The following is a 23,462-nucleotide window of genomic DNA, read 5'->3' as shown; positions in this document are numbered from 1 at the left end:
TATTTGTGCCAACAAGGCATTGACGAGCTGCAAAATATGTCAAATTATTTTGATACTTTGATTATTTACCTGGAATTGAAACATACATTAGGTCCAGGGTTTGGTATGAGCCTTTTTGATCCAATTAAAGATTTGAACATCCCCAGAATGAGAAAAGTACCCCATTAAATATTTTTCCCAAGAGAACCACATATCATAATCCTTTTTGAGTCTAATTAGATATTTGAATCTCTAGAATGTGATGAGTTTCCTATATAATTGAGTAGAAGCAAAATGGATATCGAATATTCATTCATATAACTGATCTCGACTAACTTGTACACAAGGATACATTAAAGAAAACTGTGCACTCAAAACCTGCAAATAGTAGTATATTAGATTATTGAGAAATTAACAGAGGCTTCCTTGTTGGATTCTTCCCCTGATTTTCATGAAGAAAGAGCGTTAGCAGCTCTTCCAATAAACTAAGCAACTTGGCATTGGACAAAAGATAATAACTTCTCCCATTACATACAAGCTCCAGTTAGCATTTGTCCTAAATTATAGAAAATATAATCAGCAAACTATGAACAAGCTAATGAAGACGACTGATTATGTAACTGGCCTTGTTCGGAGAATTACCATGGCCCGCTCAAGTTGCTTGTATTATTTCCTTGATATCATAACCTTGGAGCTACATAGGAAAGAGTTAAAAGAGGAAGGAATCAGACTTAATGGTCAAGCAACTTTGAAGTTATTCGAGACGCTAACATATTCATAGACAACAGATACTGCCAGATGGTAAATCCTAAGTTAGCTTAAATGACTTCATAAAGCAGCGAGCTTAAGTGAAAGAACGAGGAGACTAAAGATTACCTGAAGGAAGGTTAGAAGCAAGATAACACCAGAGTTCCAGAAAGCATGAATTGTGATGGGAGTTAGGAGGTTCCGCGTTTGAGCATAAGAAAATCCCAGAGCAGTCCCTGAATGCACATGTCATTTTTCAAGTCAGATTAAACAGAATATATACGCAGTGATAAGAACGGGCAAAATCAATTAATCAATCAATCAACTATGCCTAAATCCAAAACTAGTAAGAGTGTCGGCTTAAAATGGCGTGGGATGCCCAGTTTTTGGGCCACTTTTTAATATTTAGCCACCGTTTGAAATGTAGTTAAAAATAGATAATTTTTATTGCGAAAATAAAATTTGAACAAAATACCCTTAACTAAAACATGGAGAAACTTCAGCACAATGTGTTATAGTTTAGTTTCAAACTCCAGCACATTGTGCTGGCATTTTTCAGTGTTTTAGCTAGGGATAATTTTCTCAAAATTTTATTTCCTTGTTAAAAAGTGGCTAAACTTCAAACAATTATGAAACGGTAGCTGAGTTTCAAACATCAATCATAAAAGTGCCTAGACTTTTACCCAAGGGCCGGCTATATGAACCTCTACATCCATTCTGCTCTAATCGGACCCATTTCACTCTACTAAAGATGAATAAAATATTAGCAAAAAAACCATAGAAAGTCGCTGATCCTGTCTTACGCAGTATAAGCAATTCTTTTTTGAACTAATTTTCACTTGCTAGAACTGCCAGAAGTAAAAACCATTATATGTTAGTATTTCATTTTGTAATTTCTGCTTTTACTCTTCCATCGTCCGGTGTCATTTATATCAAAGGATATGGAAGTAATACCAAGAACAAACAGCTGAGGAAATTGTCCAGGAGTGAGATGTGCAAGAGCAAACACAGCACCACTAATAAGCGCTGCAAGCGGTGTAGGTAACCTGCAACAAGAAATAGATTAAGCATGAGAGACAATAAAGCATCAAGTCACATGTCCAAATTAGATATGCTTGTGTATGTATGAATCAACGAAAAGTAATAACGTCATAAGATGGCTTTCTTCTATTGGTCTTTTTCTAAATCTTTTTTATTTTTGATCAAGAGGTCTTTTTTTTTTTTTTGATTGTGTTATCTCTTTAGCCCATTAATGAAATCCACACAACGGCGACTTGTCTGTCACTCACAACCCAATTAGCATTTGAGATGCTTTATCGATTTCCTTCTACATGAAGGATTACAGAAAGGCCTGGTTATCGGTCTTTGCTAGCATGTATAACTCTCTTAGTCAATTCCTATTGTATCTTAACCTTCGGTTATCATTTTGCTAGCTGTTCCATTCTAACTGGGTGCGCACTCTTTTAGCCTCATTCCCCTGAAAACCAAATTTTAGTATAAAACATCCAAAACAGAATGTACAAGAGATAATATCATAGTTCATAAGAAATATTGAAGGATCAGTCGGTCAAGCCCGAAAGTACTTTCAACTTAAAAGGGTCAAACTTGACACGCATAGAGCAATGCAGGTGGCAGAATCCATAGAAAGAAATTCCTGGATGGAAAAAAATATCATATATATTAAATAAAAAAATAAAAATGGAAAAAGCGAATCAACTTGTAAAAGTATAATCTTTCCGTGTTTATTGGGTTTTCATGCTCATAAGAGATAATGATCCAGCAACGCAGCAACTTTATCTAACCTAAGCAATTCATATTTTTAAAACTTTTTATGCATCGCTTTTCAAGTTTCTCCAACTAAGTCCAGAAAATCCACAGGGTCACTTAGTGCCAGTTCCAACCGAATGTGAAGCAATTTAATATTTGTAATCAAAGTTATCGAGAAGGAATCGTACCACTTGGTCAGAGAGACCATAAAAAATCCTCTAAACACAGTCTCCTCAAGAATTGGAGCAAGTACACCAGTAATGCCCAGCAGAGAAACAGTACTACATAAAAAGGAAGTTGGTTACTCTACTGTATATTATCTTACATAAGTACTCAGTAAGTGACACCAAAGCTATCAACAAAAAAGCAATTGACCAATTGGATAATAGAGATAATACACATAAATTTCAAACTTTTTGTTAGAAATACCTGATACTTGAAGAGCCTATCAATGGGAGTAATCGGGCAAGAGCATCAGTCTGTAACAAGTTGTAAGGAATTAAAAGAGGGGAAAAAACACATCACAGGGGAGGAAAAAAAATTCGATGAAAAACAAACATCACAGGGGGGAAAAATGAACTTTAATGTGCGTCAATGTACATGTAGAGACAACAATAGCAGTATTATCCAATAGTTCTTTGTTACATTAATCCCCATAATGTAGCTAATTTATCGAGAAGCTTAAGCCAACACACTGTTGCATGCAAAAGCTCGTTGCATGCAAAAGCTCGTGTGCAACTGACCGATGAACAGATATGCTTCTTGAGTAATTGTCCTCATCCATAATGTTGCCCACTGGATTATAAAAATTATGTCCCTTTATTTCATATATGCTCCTCAATTATTGTCCTCTAGTTCAGGATATTGCAAAATGGGTAAACTTATTTACCCATTTCCTCAGAACCTAAAAGAAATCTTTTTTTCTGACCTCAGTTTTATTAGTATTTGCTATTGAAGGTTGTAGAAAGAATGGCATTTTCAATTCTAACCTCTCTAGGTGGCGTCTCACCGTTGAAAGTGGACATTGCCGCTCCTGTTAAAGCAATGGCACCTATTGCTCCCACTAGACCAATTCCAGCCCACAAAAGCCATCCTCTCTGGAGATTGAATGGTTCCTTCAAATCTGGAAATAGACAAACGTAAATCAATCAGTTGCTCTAACAAATTCAGAATAGACGAAACTGTGATTTGGTCTATCCAGTTGCTGACTATATAAAGCTGCAGACAAATGAATTCGTCTATGACTTGAAAAACGCTCATTACCATAACGATATATGTCATCAGGGAGCGGTTGAGATGACTTGGTGAGAGTATAAAGGACTATTAGCACAACCGCAGTTGTTATACTGAAAATCCAGAAGTAAACAAAAGATCAGAATCTCGGAAGTTTGACACAATGTTAAAGTTAACTAAACTGGATAAATAAACGATGCTAAAATGGCTGTCCATACGCTTGATCGGCAAACAAAATTTCAGCCTTCTCATCCAAGCTCAATTCATCTACATCAAGTCCTACATATGGTATTGATGCTGTCTCTATTAGTCCTGTCAAAACAAAACTGCCTGAATATTAGTTAGCTTTTTCCTCCCAGGATCAATACTTGGTTGCTGGTTGCCCAGTATATTTCTAAGACAAAAACTGAACATCAGCTTATAAAGATACTTTACACAACCTAAAAGAACAAAACTTCCATTTTCAGCAAGTTAAACCAATAGAACATCGCATTTCATAAATCTTCTATCTTTTGCATAATTGCAATAATATACTTCCTTTATAGTTTGTTCCTAAAAGAATGATACATTTCTCTATTTAGAAACAATTTAACTTTAAACTGCCCATTTTACCTTAATATGATGTTTTATAGCCACACAAATGTCTACGATTTGTTTTAAACCACAAGTTTCAAAAGCCTTTCTTTCTTTCTTAATTCCGTGCATAGTCAAAAACCACTATATAAAATGGGACGGAGGGAGTATCCCGATACCAACAAATTGATCTTTTTACCAATCACAATAAGATTACACTTCATTGATCAGACATATTTGAAAACTTAGTGAGGTAACTAAATAACACCTCAATCCACACGCAAGCGAAGAAAGTGAAACAGTTTGCCAATTCCATGGCACATCCCAGCGTCTCAAAATTGGCCAGTCAGGTCCACTTCCCTGTAGGGAAGAAAAACAACACTAGAATTACTCAAAGAAAAAACCAATCTTAGAAGCTCTTTCTAAAAGCATTCAAAATTATCATTTTCAATTTCAAGATTCCATAACACTACTTTTGGCATAGCACAATTACTTCCACCTAATATATAAAATGTTATTAAGTCAATGTCAGTGGCACAACTTTTGTAAAGTTGTTGCCATGTGACCAGGAGGTAACGGGTTCGAGTCGTGTAAACCGTCTCTTGCAGAAATGCAGTGTAAAGGTGCATACAATAGAACCTTGTTGTCCGACATTTCTTCGGACCCCGCGAGCTTAGTGCACCGGGCTGCCTTTTTGATTAATTCAACATCACAATCAAGATATGCCACAAAATCATCAATAAATACTATGCCTTGATGGCAAACTAGTTATTTTTGCTATATGACCTTCTCATGTACCGTTTGATTACACACAAAGTTTAATTAAAAAAAAAAAATTGAAACGTGTGGTCTAAAACAACACATATGACTATAAATTGAATTGTTCCTTAATATGACAAGGTGTTATTCTTTTTGAGATAAATTAGAAAGAAAAGTGTGCCAGGTAAAATTAGACAGGAAGTAACATTTAAATAAAAGTAAAAAGAGTAGTTGCCAATTTTTATGATAAGTTAATTAACTTACTTTATAATCAGGACCATTTCTGGGACTAGAAAAGCATATAGTAGTGAACCCTCTGGTGGAAGATTGACTAGGAGCTGAATCTTGAAATTTGAGAAATGGGGCAAGAGAGATTCTATGTGATTTCTGAAGAAGGGATTTGGATGAATAAAGCTTTGGTAAAATGGGACAAGAAGATTGAGTGAGAGTTATACATAAAGTGTTAGCCATTGTTAAGAAGTTCAAAGATGCTTTGAAGAGAACTAGAGTTTGGTGGAGATAAAGGGGCTAAGGATTGTGGACCTGTGGTTTTTGAGAAGTTTAGGGGCTGAAAAGTAAAATAAAGTAGAATAGAGGATTAATACTGAAATAATGTTTGCTATTTCCTGATGTCACACAAATTAATTAGTAAAACATAAATTATTTTTAAAAAATATTTTTTTAGAAAGTACTTTTCAAAAAGTTATTTTTTAAAATAAACTAATTTTAAAAGGCTAAAGAGGCTATTACTAATCACTAAATCACATTGCTGTAGGAGTAGTTCTTTTGATTCTTTTTTTCCAGCTATTAATATAATTCGATTTCGAAAGATTAATTGACCAACTTTTGACTAACTAAAATTGATATAGATCTTCCCGTGATTTAAGGCTTATGCTGAAATAAGATAAAACTAAATTAAAAAATATTTACATCAATAGATTACTTATTAGAAATTACATATAAGGAATTTGCTATCCACAAGTTAAAGTTATATAGTATTTTTTATATTTTCAGTGTATATAATTTAAAGTAAATAACAAAGTGATAATTTACTAATCACCTCGCGAAGAGGTCATTCAGACTGTCAGACATGAGAAGTTTTTGAATAAATTGAAGAGAGATTCAAAAAACAATTGTTGGTTAATAAAATTATTTCAAAATATTATTTTGGGTTGACCTGGAGATAATTTTTTTATTCAAAATTTTTTCTTCCACTTTAGTTTTCTTCAAAGAAACTACACAACCAACACGTTTCTTTTACACACATTTTGTCACAAGTTTCTCCGAAAATTAATAATAAAGCGAATTATAATTAATAAGTTGGTCTAAAGACAATTCCTTCCATTAATTCTTCTATTATTCCTTTAACTTTTGTTATCAAGTAAAAGAAGAAATATACGAGCTTATGTATGACAGTATATGAGAATATAGGATATATAAAGAAAAAAATAGGAATATAGGATAGAAGTAAACCTGCAAATTAGAAGCCATGCCGGTTGCTTATGATAATTGTTGGAGATAAATATATATGCTCAAAATCTTATAATGCTACACTATAATAATAGTTGCTATCACCGCTATTTATAATAGTGCAAAACATACTTTGAGTAGAACTAGAAAATCTATTTTCATATCAATTTGATTACTAAACCTATTCAAATATCAATTAAACAAACTAAGAAATACTAAATCCTAAACAATATTAGGTTTCTTATACTAACTTTGAATTAATCTTGAAAAATATTAATTAAAAGTTACTTTATTACATTTTATAACTTTCGATATGCGGCCAGGATAATTAATCCAACATTAGATTACTTAAGTATCACCAACTAATAACAGTGTTGAATTCACGTAATCCATAATATAGTCAACCAAGGATTCATTTTGATTGAACAATCTAATTTATTTGTTGCAAGATTTATTGACTGAAATCTATTTTATTTTCATTATACTCATTTTAACTTTATTTAGTTATATAATCTTCTAATTAGACATCAACAAAGATAAATTATCAAAGAGAAGGGCAAATAGAAGATGACAGAGACCGTTTAAAGATAACCAGTGTCTCGTGGTTCATTCTCTTTATTCTGACCAAGAAAGGAGCACTCGAGGATGATCTGTAACCTATCTCTAGACACTACAAGAAAATCATAAATTACATGGGGATTTTTCTCGCAGTTATATAGGAAAATTTTCAAGTAATTTAGTTTCTTGCGGGTTTTCCTTCAAACAAAAATCCGATGAAAATACCTTCATGAGTAATTATTACTTGCGGATTTTAAAATGCACATGTAAGTTATCTGAGAATTTTGAATTCGCATATAAATTATCTGGGGATTTTTTCGTACAAATTCCAAAAATTCGCATGAAATTTTCGATAAAAATTCATGAAAAGGGGAATGTTTCTTGCGGATCTTCGTAGGAAAATATCTGCAAATAATTCCCCATGACAATTCCCATGCATTTTTAATATATATCAACATCTAGGCATATATACACCAACATCATTTTCTATGTCTGAATGAACAATTTCTGTTCATGTAAAATCATAACTATAATCTTTTTAATGCTTAATTGTACTTCAAATTTGTTAAATCTAAAGGACAACAAACTATCTAATAGCGGCCATTGCATATACGCACGCTGGTTTCGTGTTAATAAGGCGGATAATTTAATGTCGTTGGCCGATGTGAGACAAGATGTCCCCGCATATTGTCATTTCCTCTCAGTTTTCTTATTTACTAGGCTTAAAAGGTCCAAATATGTCATTATACTATAGGAAATTGAGCATATTTGCCCTTCGCTGATACTTTAGCTCAAATATGCCCTTACCGTCACATAGTTGGTCCATATATGCCCTTAGTGTTACACAGTTAGCCCATATATGCCCTTTTCGAAACGGAATCCACCCAAACTAATTAGCTCTTTCATTAATTGTATTAAAATGTATTACAAACACTATTTCCTTTTTATTAGTACTTATTTTTCTTTACCTTTCTCTTTTCTTTCTTCTCTTTTTTTTTTCTTTTTCTTTCTCCCTTATCCGATTTCCTCCATTAATGATGTCTTCTCCATTTTCATCACCAATTTCACTTGACAAAACTCATGAATTCTAATTACTAAGAAAATTCTCCCATAAATTTTTTTTTTATAAATCATATGTTTGTCAATTTTTTAAAAAATTTAATAAAGTAAGATTGAAATAATATTTATGTAACAAAAAATCCGAAAATCCAACAAAATCGAACAATCCAAACCGATATAATTGGTTTTGTTTGATTTTGATAAAAATCGAACCAACCCGTTCCATGTACACCCCTAATCTACATAGTTAATAAAAAAAATAGAAAATGTCTAGCTGAAAAAAGACTAATAAGTCAAATTTATAATACTACAACTTGAACTCTAGGCTTTTAATCATTAAATTATCTTTCTGGAAATAATTTAAATATTTTAGTCTTTTGAGTATTGTTAAAGGTTGAGATATTTTTATTATTTTAAAGTTTAAACCATAATTTTTGGAACAATTTAATTTCGTTTATTTAGAGGGCCAGTGAAATTGAAACTTGATTACCTTATGGGAGAATTTTCTTAGTAATTGGAATTTATAAGTTTTGTCAAGTGAAATTGGTGGTGAAAATAGAGAAGACATCAATAATGGAGGAAATCGGATAAGGGAGAAAGAAAAAAGAAAAAAAATAGAAAAAAAGAAAAAAGAAGAAAGAAAAGAGAAAGGAAAAGAAAAAAAAGTACTAATAAAAAGGAAATAGTGTTTGTAATACACTTTAATACAATTTAAAAAAGAACTAATTAGTTTGGGTGAATTTCATTTTGAAAAGGGCATATATGGGCCAACTGTGTAACTCTAGGAGCATATATGGACCAACTATGTGACGGTAAGGGCATATTTGAGCTAAAGTATTAACGAAGGGTAAATGTGCTCAATTTCGTATAGTATAAGGGCATATTTGGACTTTTGCCCTTTTACTAGGAGTACTAATATTTTCCTCTTATTGTTTTTTTATTTTACTTTTTAAGAAAGTAGTATTAAATGAGGATTCCAAAAAGTGAATGAAACCTCTTTTCAAGTAAAAGCAAGTGAACTAAACTACGATTATATTACTTTTAATTAAAAATATTCTTTGTTATTTTTCCAAATTTTTTATTTATATACCGTGGAATAGCACATTAAATTCTTTTCTTATATAAAAAATACATAAACTAACAAGAAATAAACACATTATATATGATTACGTAATTGGTAAAAGTTGCGCTAGTTCTAACAATATATACAAGATTAAGTTTCTTTAATAATGTTAGGTTAATTAAGAGATGATGTTTGCGGGTAGATTAATAAAATCACTTGATACCTAATTAAGTCTCAATACTAAAGTATACAAACTAATATCGCTTAAATACCATAATTTAGTTTTATCATTTTAAATAAATGTAAAAAATAAACATATATAGGAGATAAAATGTTAAATAAACTAGTTACGTTTGTAAAATGTAACTTAATTTAGCTTTTATATATGATCACCATTTTAACTATATTTACTTATAAATAATTAACTCGACAAAATATATAATAGATAAAATCAATAGTGAAGAATATTTTTTTTCAAATCATTAATTTTTGTAACTTAAAAAAGATATAAATTTTGAAAATTCGCATGTAAATAATCCCTATCTAAATCCGCAAGTAATATTACCTCGAAAATTTTCTACGAATTCATAAAGGAAATAAAATGTTCATACTTTTTATTGTTTACCTGCGGAATTACCTACGAAAATAATACTTGAAAATTAATTTACTAAATACATCCCCAGGTAATATATTGGTGCTAAATGACGCCAAATTTACTTGCAGATTTACCTGGGGAAATAGTGTATGCAGGTAAATATTCCAAATTTTAGGACTTCTGAAATTTTCGCATGAAAATCCGCAGCAATTATCTGCGGAAAAAAAATCACAGGTAAAATTCCCATGTAATTCAAGTTTTTCTTGTAGTGAGAGAGCATCTAGATTCAAGTCAAAATCTACGTGAATAACAAGTCAAGAATCAAGACAAGTCTTCTGACGAAATATTGATAGGAATCTTGTAACTCATAGTTGATAGGCATATTTATTTATTTTTTATTTTGATTTAAGTGTAACAAGAAAATCAGAAAATAGCAATAGCAACAACAGTAAATCACAGTTCTTCGATAGTACCCAGCTATCAAAACTTCTGGAACTACACTAAGTTAATTACTTTATAGCCAAGAATATGTATGCAGTCTCGAAAGTAAGGTTCGGTCAACTTTTTCAAAATACTTTCAAATGGAGCACTAAACAGTCAAAATTCAATCACAATGCTCACTTTTTGCCCGAAAATTTTTCGTATTCTCTAGCAAAGAGGGGTAGTTGTGAGCATGTGATTTTTTATCCAAAATTGTTTCTAAAGTGACAAATACATGCAATAATCTGATCCATCTTTCTCTAATCTCTAACAATCTGGTTTACTCCAACTTCATTTTCCTTGGAGAAATAAACTATTGTGTCAATTTATTAGCCTAGACCTATCGGTAGGGTAGAGCTCAGGGGCGTATCTATATTAGCCCAAGCGATGTCACGTGACACCGCTTGGTCAGACAATATCGAAAAATTTTACTAAATAAGTATATATAATAAAAATCCAACAGAAAAAATGAAGATAAATTTAATAAAGTGACATCATTTGACAACAAGAGACATGTAGCACAGTTCGAATCTCTGTGGCTTCATCTTTGTTTTAAATTCTTTGTGCCTTATTTTTAAAAGAAAAAATGGTGGAGGTTTGAACCATTGATCTCTTTAACTCTTAAGCAGTAAGACAGCTAAACCAATATATCAAGAGTTACATTTATGTATTTAATGCAACAATAATAAATTATTTGACCTGTATAATAAGTTGTTTGGCTATTTTTTTTTTCCGTCCATCTTCTTTATCAACATTGAAATTGATTAATAACAATTTGCATAATCGAATAAATGGTGAGTTTTTATGTGATTGCTTGGTGTTTTATATATAAAAAAAAGTATTAAGTATTATTTCTAATGAGGTTGTATTGAATACAACAACAACAACAACAACCCAGTATAATCCCACTAGTACAGTCTGGAGAGGGTAGTATGTACGCAGACCTTACCCCTACCCTGGATAGAGAGGCTGTTTCCGATAGACTCTCGGCTTCCTCCCTCCAAGAACTCCCCACCTAGCTCTTGGGATAATTCGAACTCATAACCTCTTGATTGGAAGTGGAGGGTGCTTACCACTAGAGCAATCCACTTTTGTATTGAATATATTTTAAAAAATAAAAATTTATTTAGTAAGATACTTGAGTTGTGTTCTATAAAATAATTCAAATTCTTTTTTTTAATATGATGTTATAGTGAATTATTATTTGTTTACTGTTTAAAATTGTGACACCGCTTATAAAAAATTATGTGTACGCCTCTAGTGAAGCTAGAGTATAACTTATGGGTTCGACTTAATTCAATAATTTTGTTCAAACCCTGTACTTAAAAAGTTCATTATAAAGTATTAATTATCTCGAAGGTTGGAGTTTAAACACGCATGTCACATAGTATTTTGAATATAACTCTTTTTTTTCTTCAGTATTTCTAAGAGAAGCATAATTCTCTATATAGGTCACTAACCGAACTCAAACACAATACCATTTATGTAGGTGTAACGACCCGACTTGTCGTTTTAAGAATTAACGTCCCGTTTACCGACTTAAGGTCCCGAGCAATTTCGTAATATGTATTATGTAACGACCCGACCGGTCGTTTTGAGTGTATTAGCCCCGCTCCCCTATTTACTATTTTTTCCGTATCTGTTTCTGCTTATGTGACTTGCCGGGAGGTCTTATTTTTTTGGTTTCGGAGTGATTTGGGATACTTAGTTCCTAAAACAAAAGCTTAAGTCTTAGGATTTTGACCGTAGTCGGAATTGTATGAAGACGACTCCGGAATGGAGTTATGTCAGTTCTGTTAGTTCCGTTGGGTGATTTTTGGACTTAGGAGCATGTACGAACTGTGAATTTGAGGTCTGTAGCTAATTTAAGCTTGAAATGGCGAAAGTCGAACTTTTGGGGAGTTTGACCGGGAGGTTGACTTTTTGATATCGGGGTCGGATTCTGATTCCGGAAGTTGGAGTAGGTCCGTAATGTTGAATATGATTTGTGTGCAAAATTTGAGGTCAATCGGATGTGGTTTGGTATGATTCGGCATCGTTTGTAGAATTTAGAAATTTCGAAGTTCATTAAGTTTGGATTGGAGTGTGATTCGTGTTTTTCTTGTGGAATTGATTCTTTTAGCTTATATTAATTACATCGTATTGCTTGTGGCTAAATTCGGGGGATTTGGTGATTAGTTCGAGGGGCAAAGGCATTGCGGAGTAGGATTTTGCGCGGTTTGAGATAAGTAACAATTTTAAATCTCGTCTTGAGGGTGTGAAACCCCGGATTTTGGTATGATGTGATTGTTTTGGAGGTGAGGCATATGCTAGGCAACAAGCGTGTGGGCATGCACCGTAGGGGATTGTAACTTGGTCTGTCCTGTGAGACTGTAAAATCGAATAGCTTATTGTTAATTACACGTTCCCTCTGTCTGCTAGAAATTTGACTGCCATTCATATTAGAAACCATGCTTAGGCCATATGTTATCACTGTTGGGACCCGTAGCGGTCAAGTACTTGTGGAATTAACTGCTATTTGCTGTCTTGAACTCAGTCACAGTGCTACTTACTAGTCATATCCTTGTTTCCTTTTGTTTTTTGTTGACACTTGTTATTATCTCTTTTGGTTGATTTGTATGATTTCTGGAAGCCAGAGAGGGTTGGAGAGGTTAGTGACTGATATAGGGCCTGAGAGCTGAGCTGTGAGCTATGTGAGGGTATATGGATCGGGTTGCACGCCGCAACGAGCCTTATGGCTATTTATGGATTGTGGATCGGGTTTCATGCCGCAACGAGCCTTATAGTTACTTATATGATTGGGTCGGGCTGCACGCCGCAGCGATATAGCACTTGGGCTGAAAGGAGCCCCTCCGGAGTCTACACACCCCCCAGTGAGCGCATGTACCTATTGAGTGTGAGTACTGAGAGCTGAGAGCCGAGTGATTGGGCTGTTGTGACGTGTTGAGTGACTGTTGCCCTGAGAGGTTGCACTTGATTTTTCATTTGTTGATGCACTTAATTGCTATCTGTCATTGTCGTAAAATTTCTGAAAGATTCTATATCCGGATTTACCTGCACTTTAACTGAATAAAACTGATTTGATTTGAACTGCCGGATTTGAAAGCATGTCTATTCTTTGCTGGAATTATTGAAAATGAATTGTATTTGTATAGCTCGTCACTACTTTCTTAGTTCCTTATTTATTTCTGTTACTTGTTGAGTTGGTTGTACTCATGCTATACCCTACACTTCATGTGCAGATCCAAGTGTGTTTGATCACAGAGGTCGTTGTGTTCGTGCGCGATCAAGTATCGGAGACTACGAGATAGTTGCCGGTGTCCGCAAACCTTATCTCTCCTTCTATGTTTTATTTCTTTTTTGTATTGATACTTAGACACTGTTTATATTAGACTGGATATCTAGATGCTCAAGACTCAGTGACACCCCGATGTCGGGCTATTTTTCCGCACTTATGCTTTGGGTTTTATCTCGTTTTATGAAAGACTCTGGTTATTTTAAATATATTAATTCGTTTATGTTAAATATTGAAAGTGTTTTGGAGATGTCGGCTTGCCTAGTATTATGATAGGTGCCATCAAGACGGGTTAGATTTTGGGTGTGCGGTTGAGGTTGGTTTTTGGAAGGTTCGAAATTAAATTGAAAGAGAAATTCTCATTTTTGAAGCTTAAATGGAAAGAGTTGACCGGAGATTTGGCTTTTGAGAAAATGACTCCGGAATGGAATTTTGAAAATGTCAATAGCTTCGTATGATGATTTCGGACTTCGGTGCATGTCCGGATTTGGATTTGGAAGTCCGTAGGACAATTTGACACATTTTGGCGAAAGTTGAAAAATGGAAGATTTTTAGAAAAGTTTGACCGAGAGTTGACTTTATTGATATTGGGGACGAAATTCGATTCCGAAAATTGGAATAGCTTCGTTATATCATTTATGACTTGTGTGCAAAATTTGAAGTCATTCCGGATTGATTTGATACGTTTCGGCACCAAATATAGAGGTTGGAAGATTTAAAAACTCATAATTCGATTCAATGCACAATTCATAATTTCGGCGTTGTTTGACGTGGTTTAAGGTCTCGACTAAGTTTGTATTGTATTTTGGGATATGTTGGTATAGTTGGTTAAGATTTCGAGGGCCTCGGGTGAATTCCGTATGGTTAACGGATCGTTTGGAAATTTTTGTTAAAGCTGGTTTCTGGGCAGCAACTGATGCAATCGCACCTGTGGAATTTTGGGCGTAGGTGCCCTCGCAGAAGCGAGGAAATCGCCGCAGAAGCGACTGGAAAGGGGACTGAGTAGCTTGGTCGTGAGGACGCAGGTGCGATGCATTTTTCGCACCTGCGTGACCGTAGAAGCGGAGATTGAATCGTAGAAGCGACGAGCTTCGCAGGTGCGCATTTGTCCATCGCTTCTGCGATTGCGCAGAAGCGGAAAGAAGTCCGTAGGTGCGAGGGTTCGACTGGACAGTGCACTCCGCAGATGCGCATTTACGATCGTAAAAGCGAGCCCGCAAATGTGACCATTTGTCCGCAGAAGCGAAAACTGGGCAGAATGTTAAGGACCAAAAATGGTCATTTCGCTATTTTCGATTGAGATTTTGGAGCTCGATTTTTGGGAGATTTTGGAAGAGTTCTTCACGACTTCGACTTGGGTAAGTATCCTATATCCTAAAGTGATTATATTTCATAAATTCATGGTTATATTCATCATTTATTTCAGATTTAAATGGAAAAAATTAAATTTTTGTAAAACTTTTCAAAAACGAAAATTCAAGATTTGGAAGACGATTTGTTATTGGAATTCAATAAAATTAGTATGGTTGAACTCGTATGGGTGTTCGGATTTCGTGAAAATTCTGTTGGGTTCTGAGAGGCGGGCCCCGCATTGACTTTTGGTTGACTTTTTAGAATAAAATTTTAAGTCGACGTTATATTATCCGGAATTGGTTTCGATAAATTTTAATGAAGTTATACAATTCATTTGAATAGATTTGAGTTGTGCGAAAGATTAATTCAAGCAAAAGGATATTTTTGGAATATCGGCACAACTTTAATAAGGTAAGTATCTTGTCTAATCTTATGTGAGGGAATTTTCCCTTAGGCATTGAGTCTTATGTGAAAATTCTGTAATTGAAAACTATGTGCACGAGGTGACGAGTACGTACTTGATTTATATATGTAAATTATATCAGTTGAAATTCGTATACACCCTTATGTATTAAATTGAAAATTGTTGGAACTTAGTATATACTTGATTTGTCATATATCATTCCTTGTTTGTCGAGTTTGTATGTTATATGATAATTTGGTGTGATTGCCACTTGACTTTCTATGTGAATTCCGTGTGTTTGTTGATTTGATATTTCTTGGAAATAATCACATTATGAATTTTTCATCTGTAATTAATTAAATAAGTTTAAATTGAGGCGTTAATATATTTATCAAAATTTGGATTAAAGAACGTGTTGTCCTATGCTGAGTTACTTTTCCATCTCTGTTGTTGTTCTTGAGGTTTTATATACGTTGTATGGAACCTTGGGCTATTTGTTGAGAAATTTATTGATTTTGCTACATCTTTAAAATTTGATTGTGGTCAGTGGGCAAATTGTGATATGAATTATTGAATTGTGTTGTCATTTAAACAATCTCCTTGATGTTATTTATGCCTCCTACCTTGATTATTAATGATATACATGTGCTTGGTAAGGAAGAGTGAAAAGCACGAATGGTGATGCCGTGTCATTTCAATTATAATATCGTGTGAGGGAGAGTGTAAAGCACGAAGGGTGATGTCGTACCATTTGAGAGTGTAAAGCACGAAGGGTGATGCCGTGCCAATTGAGAGTGTAAAGCATGAAGAGTGATGCCATGCCATTCCAATTATATTATCACGTGAGGATGAGAATAAAAGCACGAAGGGTGATGTCGTACAATTATTTTTATATTATCATATGTTCATGGCGCGAAGGGTGTTTCCGTGCAGGTGAGGACAAGAGACATACATTATATTGTAATATCTTTTCGTTGTGTATATATTAATGCCTTTATCTTGAGATGTTATTGTGCACCTATGTTTTCTATGTGACTTGTAGTCGTTGTTGCTTCTTGTGTGCCTCCCACTTTATTTCCTTTATTGTTATTGGCATTTCTCTCGTCTAGTTGGTACTGTTATATGTATGCACTGTGAGAAAGAGATAAATGCACGAAGGTTGTTGCCGTGCCAATTGATTTGATATATATATATATATATATATATATATATATATATATATGGGTGCGAATGAGACAAGTGCACGAAGGTACTGCCGTACCATTTGATGTGATATTTTGAATATATTTCTCACACCATGAAAGTTAAATGAGGTGTTACATGGTGACTTTTATTGAAAGAATTATATTCGGGAGATATTTATTTGAAAAAATTATATTCAGAAGATATTTATTTGAAAGAATTATATTCGAAAGATATTTATTTGAAGGAAGTATATTCGAAATATATTTATTGGAAAGGATTATATTATAGAGACTTTTATTGAAAAACTTATAGATAATAGATGTATATTTTGAAGGACTTGATTATTGGTTGTACTTGTGTTCATTATCTGTTTGAGCAAAATTTATGGAGTTCTTGCTGCCTTATTGTTTACATCACTAGTTGATTATTGTTGTTATCACTGCTATTTATTTTTTATTATTTTTGTATACTATATTTCACAGGTTATTAGACTGGTGAGTGTCTCGATTGTACCTCGTCACTACTCCACCGAGGTTAGTCTTGATACTTACTGGGTACCGACCATTGTGTACTCATACTACACTTCTGTACATTTTTATGCCGATCTAGGTATTGGAGATATCGGATTCAGACGGAGATTTGAGTATGATCGCAAGGATTCAAAGTAGGACTGCTTGGTCGTCGCATTCCCTTGGAGTCTTTCCATTTTATTGTATTGTTAATTTCTTATTCGAACAGTATTGTATATTCGACCCTCGAGATAATTCTATGTATTCAGTTAGAGTTCGTGACTCAGTATTACCAGTCTTGGGAGGTTATTATATTTGTTTCCGCTTTTGGTTTCGACATATATATATATATATATATATATATATATATATATATATATATATATATATATATATATATATATATATATATATATATATATGGCTTGAATTGTGATTATAATCGGCTTACTTAGTCTTAGAGACTAAGTGCCATTACGACGTCTGTGGTAGAATTTTGGATCGTGACAGTAGGCAAGCTCAATAATTAGGAAATGATATATGCTTCTCGATCGATTTCCTATTATTTCTTTAGACTTTTACATAGTGTTCCATTTCTCCACGATGTTCTTGCAAGGTTAATTAGGAAGTAAAGCCAAACGTACATTCATTGGAAAAACTAACCAAAAAAAGAAGTTAAGGTAATGTCTAATATTTCAATTGTTATAAAATAAAAATCGTATAAATAAACTGAAGACAAGTATAGAGAGATTGATATATTATTCAACTTTAAATTTATGTACATAATGAACTGAAATCTCCTCTATTTATAGAAGAAAAGAAGTTGTAAAAGTTGTTGCGTAAATTGCTACTACAAGCTGATGTGTAAGTTGCTTGTAAGTTGCTACTGTAAGATGCTTGTAAGCTCCTACTGCAAGCTGTCGTGTAAGTTTCTTGTAAGCTGTTATAGATAATCTTCTACCCCGGGAGTAATATTTATCCATAACGAAGTACCGAAATGATAAGCTTCTTCAGGCGGCTTATTTTCAATAGAGTATTAAATAGATAAATATATTTACGATGGAGTCCCATAAGGATAAGCTTCTTCAGGAAGCTTATTTACAACGGAGTACTAAATGAACATCCATAATATAATATATTTATAACACTCCCCCTTGAATATTTATTAAAAGATAATGTGCCTCATTAAAACCTTACTAGGAAAAACCCCGTGGAAAAAAAAATTTAGTGAAGGAAAAAGAGTACATATATTTAGTAATACGCATTGATAACTGCCTCATTAAAAACCTTATAAGCAAAACCCTGTGGGAAAAACTTTAGTAAGGGAAAAAAGAGTACAACCCGTATTTTACTCCCCCTGAAGAAAACTTTATTTTAAATATTTGAGTCTTCGCATTCCAATCTTGTATACCATCTTCTCAAAAGTTGAAGCTGGCAAAGATTTAGTGAATAAATCTGTCAGATTGCCAGTTGAACGGATTTGTTGCACATTAATGTTATCATTTTTCTGAAGATCTTGTGTGTAGAATAATTTTGGTAATATGTGCTTCGTTCTATCTACTTTTATAAATCCGCCCTTCAATTGGGATATGCATGCAGCATTGTCATCATAAAATTGTGGGTCTTTTATCACATTCCAAATCACATTTTTCTCGAATAAAATGAATTATTGATCTCAACCATACGCATTCCCTACTTGCTTCATGAATAGTTATTATCTTAGCATGATTTGAAGAAGTAACAACAATAGATTACTTTGTGGAGCGCCATGATATGACAATACCTCCACATGTAAACATGTACCCGATTTGAAATCGAGCTTTATGGGGATCAAATAAATAACCTGCATCTGCATAACCAACAAGATCTGCACTACCTTTGTTAGCAGAAAACACACTCATATCAAGAGTTCTCTTTAAATATCGCAATATATGCTTAATCCCTGTCACGACCCAAAATTCCACCACAGGCGTCGTGATGGCACCTAGTCTCTAAAACTAGGTAAGCCGATTTCAATTACATTTTGAAGCCATTTTATTTTTAAAATTTAACAAGTAATCAAAACTAACAGCGTAACAAATATGAATATACAACCTCCCAAGACTGGTAGTACTAAGTCACAAACTCTAACTGAATACATGGGATGATCACGAGGACCGAATATACAATATTATTTGATAAAAATTAACAGTACAATAAAATGAAAAGGCTCCAAGAGACTGCGACGACCAAGCAGCTCTACCTTGAATCCTTATGATCCCTCTTTACTCTGCCCAAGTCTGATATCTCCAATACCTGATTCTGCACAAAAATATACAGAAGTGTAGTATGAGTACACCACGATCGGTACCCATTAAGTATCAAGACTAACCTCAGTGGAGTAGAGACGAGGTATAGTCAAGACACTCACTAGTCTAAAAACCTGTGCAATATGATATACAAGAATAATAGAAAGTAAATAACAATAAAGGCAATACAAATCAACCCGTGATATACATAATAAGGCAACAATAACACCATTAATATCGTTCAACAAATTCATAAATATAAGTACACCCAATTAAATCAATTTCTTCAATTAAATATCGTTCACATATAATTCTTACGAATAAAACTCTTTTTCAAATATAATTTCGTCAAATAAATATCTTTCAAATACAATTCTCTCATATAATTCTTTTTGAATAAAAATCCTTTCAAATAAATATTTTGAATATAATTCTTTCAATTAAAAAGTCACCATGTGACACCTTATTTCATAATCATAAAAAAATACGGGTCTCGGCCCATTTTTATATTTTTCGTAAATACGGGTCTCAGCCCATTTTCATATTTTCACGGCACTTCGTGCCCATAATTAAATCATCATATTTCTCCGGCACCTCGTGCCCACTTTTCAAGACTTTAACTCAATAAAATTTGCACATATAAACCAAGTACGTACTCGTCACCTCGCGTACATGGTTTTCAATTACACAAATTGCACATAAGACTCAATGCCAAAGGGGAAATTTCCCCACTCGAGGTTAAGCAAAAACACTTACCTTTTTGAAGTTATGCCGATATTCCAAAATCGCCTTCTTGCTTGAATTGGGTTCCGGACCGCTCAAATCTATTCAAATCAGTTGTATAACTTCATTAAAATTCATCAGAAATAATTCCGGATAATAAAACGTCGACTTAAAAATTTATTCCAAAAAGTCAACAAAAGTCAACACGGGGCTCGCTTCTCGAAACCGGATAAACTTTCCACGAAATCCGAACACCCATTCCGATACGAGTTTAACCATACCAATTTTATCGAATTCCAATAACAATTCGACCTCCAAATCATAAATTTGTGGTTTATGAAGTTTCTACAATTTTTTCCAAATTTCCATCTCAAAGTACTAATTAAATGATGAAATCAGTGATATATTCATGTATATTAACCAAATCCGAGTTAGAATCACTTACCCCGACGAATTTCTTGAAAATCCACGAAACATCGTCTCAAACCGAGCTCCCAAAGTCCAAAAATAAAATAATAACCTAAATTTCGGATATATAGTACATCCTCTGAACTTCCAATGTGCGGTCCGCACAAAAATGGGGCGGCCGCACATCACCAACTCCTGCGGTCGCATAAAAATGGTGCGACCGCACTTCACAGCCTTCTCCTCTACCAGGCTTCAGTAAATTAGCCATAACTTTCTCTAACGATGTCTGAATTATCATTTCTTTACCTTTCTGGAAACTAGAGACGAAGGTTACAACTTTTATTTTTGAATCATCTCAAAATTCTTTGTAGATCAAAAGATATAAGCTTCCAAAGTCGAATCGGCGAATCTACAGAACTCCCTAGAGTGTGGTCGCGGACAGAATTGTGCGATCCGCGCCCCTCCTCTGAGGTTCGCATTTTTCTGCTGCGGTCCGCACCTCTCCTTCGCCTCAGCACCCAAAACTGTGCGGTCCGCACCTCCAAAAGTGCCAGAACAATATTAAAGTGCCGAAATGTACGGACTCGCTCAAAACTCATCCCGAAACTCATCCGGAACCTCCCGGACACAAACCATATATGAATTTCAATCATAAAAAATGCTATGGACCTGCTCGCACACTCAAAATACTGAAAAAAGGCCGTCTTGACCCCATATTGACCATGGTCAAACTCCCAAATTTCTTGACTTTATTAATCTCTCAACTAATGATCCAAAAATATACCCAAGTCCCTCGGAACCTCAACCAAATATACCAACACATCCCAAAATACAATACAAACTTAGTAGAGGCTTCAAATCTCATCAAACAACGTCAAAATTATGAATCGCGCCTCGAATCGAATTATGAGTTTTCAAATCTCCCAGCTTTTATGTTTTGCGCCGAAACGTATCAAATTAATCCGAAATAACTTCAAATTTTGCATATAAGTCATAATTGACGTAATGGAGCTATTCCCATTTTCGGAATCGAAATTCGACCTCGTTATCAAAAATTCACCCCCTTCGGTCGAATTGTTTTCCAAAATCTTCTATTTTCTAATTTTCGCCAAAATGTGTCGAATTGTCCTACGGACTTCCAAATCCAAATCCGAACATACGCCTATGTCCAAAATAATCATATGAAGCTATTGCCATCCTCGAAATTCTATTCCGGGGTCGTTTGCTCAAAAGTTAACTCTTCGGTTAACTCTTTCCTTTTAAGCTTCTAAATAAGAATTGCTCTTATAATTTAATTCCTAATCTTCAGTAAATCAAACTCGACCACACCCGCGGGTCATAATACATATTGCGAAGCTGTTCGAGACCTTAAGCCACTGAACGAGGCGTTAATTCTTAAAACGACAAGTCGGGTCATTACATTCTCCACCTCTTAAACAAACGTTCGTCCTAAGAATTATTCTGAGGTTACCAAATTGATGATTTCTCTTTTACACATATACTCACGGTTAATCCCACGTTACTGCATCTGAGATAAGCCTGACAACATCATCTCATTTGAGATTATTTCTTTTATCCATATTTGTAAACTTTAAGATCAATTTCTTACACTCCAAACATTTTCAAAAGGCCTGATTTTTACAACAACGCACAGTATTAGTCTCAACTGGCTATAGCAACTCGTGCCTACTCACACATCAACTTTCTTGATAGTGTTGAAGTACTTCAAAAAATTTCTGGGGTATTTCATTCTTCCCCGCTTAGGATCATTCGCCCTCAAACACATAACATAATTTGTCTCTTCTTTTGCACGTCTCAATCCCCCAAATTTTTACTAACTCCCAATTTTTTTAGATTTTTCGGCAGAGGCTCCCCTGTAATTGGGCCTATCCACCTGCCGGAGTAACACCAAAACAACTCCGAACAACACATCCACAACCCAACAAAATACCATAAGGTATATATCAATAACACTAATCCCAGCATTACAAGCACTGCATTATCATAATGATATCAGGACATGAAACACATCATATGTATGCCTGTCACCACATCCCTGGTATTAAAAGTTATTCATAATTAATTCCAGCATCATCAATAAATCTTATATTAACCACCACCTCATTTCGAATTTTCATAACACTGACAATAAAATGTGAGGCATGAAGACCTCGTAACTATTTACCCGACTTAACGAGTCATATTTAACGCCACCTGGGCGCTCACCTCGTAGGCTAAAACTCAATATTTACAGCACAAAAACGGCTGAATATGCACAAAAAATATACAAAAATTATCAAATAGGCCTAACATGCATGACTCCATATTAATATTATTGTACAAATTAAATTTCACACAGGAAAAATTTTAAACATATAAATATTTCACTACAAGGACCTCGTCCTTATATAACTTCCACCACAGCTTGTAGCCCAGTTTAAATATTTCACATCATATAAAAATACGAGGATCTCGTCCTCAACTCCGAATCACAAGTAATTTGCACATTGTACCAACTAAAATTTCAATTTCCTTTCTTTCTTCTTTTCAACAATACCCATGGTTTTCAATTACACAAATTGCACATAAGACTCAATGCCTAAGAGAAAATTCCCCCACTCGAGGTTAAGCAAGACACTTACCTTTTTGAAGTTATGCCGATATTCCAAAATCGCCTTCTTGCTTGCATTGGCTTTCGGACCGCTCAAATCTATTCAAATCAGTTATATAACTTCGTTAAAATTCATCGGAAATAATTTCGGATAATAAAATATCGACTTAAAATTTATTCCAAAAAGTCAACAAAAGTCAACGCAAGGCTCTCTTCTCGGAACCCGACAAAATTTCCACTAAATCCAAACACCCATTCCGATACGAGTTCAACCATACCAATTTTATCGAATTCCAATAACAATTCGACCTCCAAATCATAAATTTGTGGTTTATGAAGTTTCTACAATTTTTCCCAAATTTTCATCTCAAAGTACTAATTAAATGATGAAATCAGTGATATAT

General features: G+C 34.0%; 1 protein-coding gene across 3 annotated transcripts; it reads right to left on the bottom strand.

Moving 5' to 3' along the window:
* Positions 1–274: 274 nt before the first annotated feature.
* On the bottom strand, positions 275–5,596 carry LOC104115706 (uncharacterized). Of its 3 annotated transcripts, none has more exons than XM_018777502.3 (11): positions 5,323–5,596; positions 4,568–4,659; positions 3,945–4,052; positions 3,757–3,839; positions 3,483–3,616; positions 2,923–2,972; positions 2,682–2,774; positions 1,681–1,772; positions 856–962; positions 612–673; positions 275–536 (listed from the first exon to the last, which is right to left on the bottom strand). In XM_018777502.3, exons 1-10 carry the CDS (start codon positions 5,527–5,529, stop codon positions 632–634), a joined length of 1,008 nt encoding a protein of 335 aa, XP_018633018.1. In that variant the 5' UTR covers positions 5,530–5,596; the 3' UTR covers positions 275–536; positions 612–631. The 3 variants fall into 3 exon arrangements, with proteins under 3 accessions (XP_018633018.1, XP_009624680.1, XP_033517062.1); XM_009626385.4 differs by having other exon boundaries at positions 275–535; positions 622–673; XM_033661171.2 differs by having other exon boundaries at positions 275–673; positions 5,323–5,595.
* Between the last annotated feature and the right edge of the window lie 17,866 nt (positions 5,597–23,462).

This window comes from Nicotiana tomentosiformis, chromosome 10 (genome assembly GCF_000390325.3).
Source record: "Nicotiana tomentosiformis chromosome 10, ASM39032v3, whole genome shotgun sequence".
Lineage (NCBI taxonomy): Eukaryota > Viridiplantae > Streptophyta > Magnoliopsida > Solanales > Solanaceae > Nicotiana > Nicotiana tomentosiformis.
This window is presented reverse-complemented; position numbering and strand designations above follow the sequence as displayed.